Genomic DNA, 2,354 nt, shown 5'->3' with positions numbered 1-2,354 from the left:
AACCAAGATTCTAAGATTTTTGCAGCCGCATAATTTTCGGGCTTTCTGGGACCTTCTGAACCCTTCTCGCCTGACCAGACTCCCAGTCCTATGGACCTCAGAGCTGCTCTGGCCTCACATCCCCTGAAAGTGTGTGTGTGTGTGTGTGTGTGTGTGTGTGTGTGTGAGAGAGAGAGAGAGAGAGAGAGAGAGAGAGAGAGAGAGAGAGAGATTGGGGAGATAAGGGAAAAGAAGTTGACTTCTTCCTTCTCTTCCAGATATGACGTCACAGCTCTTCTCCCCTGTGGACCTTACCCAGGTCGTTGTCAGTGGGAACCGGTCCCTGCCCAGCCGGCAGCACTGGCTGTTCAAACACCTGTTCTCACCTCAGCAGGCAAACCTGTGGTGCCTTTCCCGTAAGTATCCTTAGACCCCATCCTTCCGCCTCCTGACCCCATGGCCAGGCGTCATAGGTTAACAACCGGAGAAACAGAGAAGATCAAACTCAGTGACAAACTCCCAGGTCACTGCAACGTTAGCACCATGGTCGATGCGAAGAAAGGACATAACTCCTTTCTTCAAGATGCTCACACTGTAGTTAATTTCTACTCTGCTCCCAAACCCATTATCCATCCATCCATCTATCCTTCCTTCCTTCCTTCCTTCCTTCCTTCCTTCCTTCCTTCCTTCCTTCCTTCCTTCCTTCCTTCCTTCCTTCCTTCCTTCCTCCCTTCCATCCATCTTTCCGTCCTTCCTTCCTTCCATCCATCCTTTCATCTGTCCATTACCCACAGGCATAACCTATGTTCTGGGCCTTGTGTTTGACCTTGGGGATGAGAAAAAAAACCACAAATATGCCCGTCAGAGAGCTCACGTAGACCAGTGGCAAAGTGTAACATGGGAGATCATCCACGGAGCTCATAAGGTTTGACCGTCCAGTGGCCTCTGGACTGAAGGTCCTGGCTGTCTCCGAGCTGGTCCTGCGTAGATCGGTGGAGTTTTACCCTCTCTCCTCCTGGACTGCGCACCCCTCACCCTATTCGACTCTGCCTTTATTCAGAGCCACATGAACCCCCTGTTTTGTGCATGACCCTCTCCCCAGCTGTCAGAACCCGGTGTTTTTCTTGGGCCTTTCCGACTGGACAGCCCTGACTGTCCTGGGCATGTGCCTGCCTGGAAAGACCCCTCGGAGGCCTGTCTTCTCAGAAGATCCTGCCAAGGTCACGGTCCCTGAGGCCTCCCAAGCACTGAGCCCGCTGCTCCCTTGCTGCAGGCTGTGCCCAGGAGCCCTCGTTCTGTCAGCTGGCCGAGATAAGAGACAGCGCGCCCTCGTACTTCACCTGCACCCTCTACCCAGAGGCCCGGGTGTGTGAGGATGTCCTGGAGCCACGTCCCACGGGCTGCAGGCTGATCCTGCCCCGCAGGCCGAGCGCCCTGTTCCGGAGGAAAGGTGAGCGCTCCGTGGGATGGGCGGAGACGGCGTTTCCAGTGGGCGGAAGTAGCCAGTCCAGTCTTCCTTTGATAAAAACAGACTTATCCGTGCTCCTTACGGAGAGGTGACGCCATTCACAAAGGCACCCAGTCGGCTGTAGAGAACAATCCTGCCCTGGAATGCCGGCCTCGGAGAAGCTAGTGCTGATACACGGAGCAGTTAGATCCCACCAGGCTGCATGTTACAGAAACCCACCCACAGTGGCTCTGGGAAGATAGAAGTTGATTTTTCTTTCTAGGGCACTAATGACACTATTTTAAAAAATATTTTTTTACATTAAAAAAAATTAATTTCAGAGAGAGAAAGGGAAGGGAGAGAGAGATAGAAACATCAATGAAGAGAGAGAATCATTGATTGGCTGCCTCCTCACGCGCCCCCCCCCCCCCACACACACACACTGGGGATCGAGCCTGCAACCCAGACATGTGCCCTGACTGGGAATCAACCGTGACCTCCTGGTTCATAGGTCCATGCTCAACCACTGAGCCACGCCCTCTGGCGACACTATCTTTTTTTTTGAAAATTTTTTTTCACTCGACACAGTCTCCGTTTCTTCCAAGACATTGTTATCTTTTATTGACTGTTCTTTCATCTTTGCTGGAGGCCTTTCTCAGATAGCTGATGGCCTTGGTTTTCCACTCAATGTAAGAGAAGGGCCCCGAAGTTGATCAGGAAGTTCTCAGTGAGCGGGGGAGCTTGTAGACCTGAGATTCGCCTGGAGGGTGATCTGGTGGGGCCACCCTTTGGGGTCCCTCATGTCATGATTTTAGGTCCTGCCCATAGAGGAACCTTAGCGTACCTGGCCTGGGGCATGAAGCCTGGTGCTGTTGGTTTGGATCCCACGTAAGGTTGGGAGGAAGTCTCGGTATTCACCACGTGCATT

At 52.7% G+C, this 2,354-nt stretch overlaps 1 protein-coding gene across 1 annotated transcript in view; it reads left to right on the top strand.

Annotated features, from left to right (window-relative positions):
• Nucleotides 1-2,354, top strand: part of TG (thyroglobulin) — a 154,923-nt gene that overhangs the window by 52,583 nt on the left and 99,986 nt on the right. The window contains exons 30-31 of the mRNA XM_023757773.1: nucleotides 258-395; nucleotides 1,253-1,429. Coding sequence (XP_023613541.1) covers nucleotides 258-395; nucleotides 1,253-1,429 — 315 coding nt within the window. The remainder of the gene's footprint in view (nucleotides 1-257; nucleotides 396-1,252; nucleotides 1,430-2,354) is intronic.

The sequence above is a fragment of the Myotis lucifugus genome, unplaced genomic scaffold, assembly GCF_000147115.1.
Source record: "Myotis lucifugus unplaced genomic scaffold, Myoluc2.0 scaffold_113, whole genome shotgun sequence".
Taxonomy (NCBI): Eukaryota; Metazoa; Chordata; class Mammalia; order Chiroptera; family Vespertilionidae; genus Myotis; species Myotis lucifugus.
This window is presented reverse-complemented; position numbering and strand designations above follow the sequence as displayed.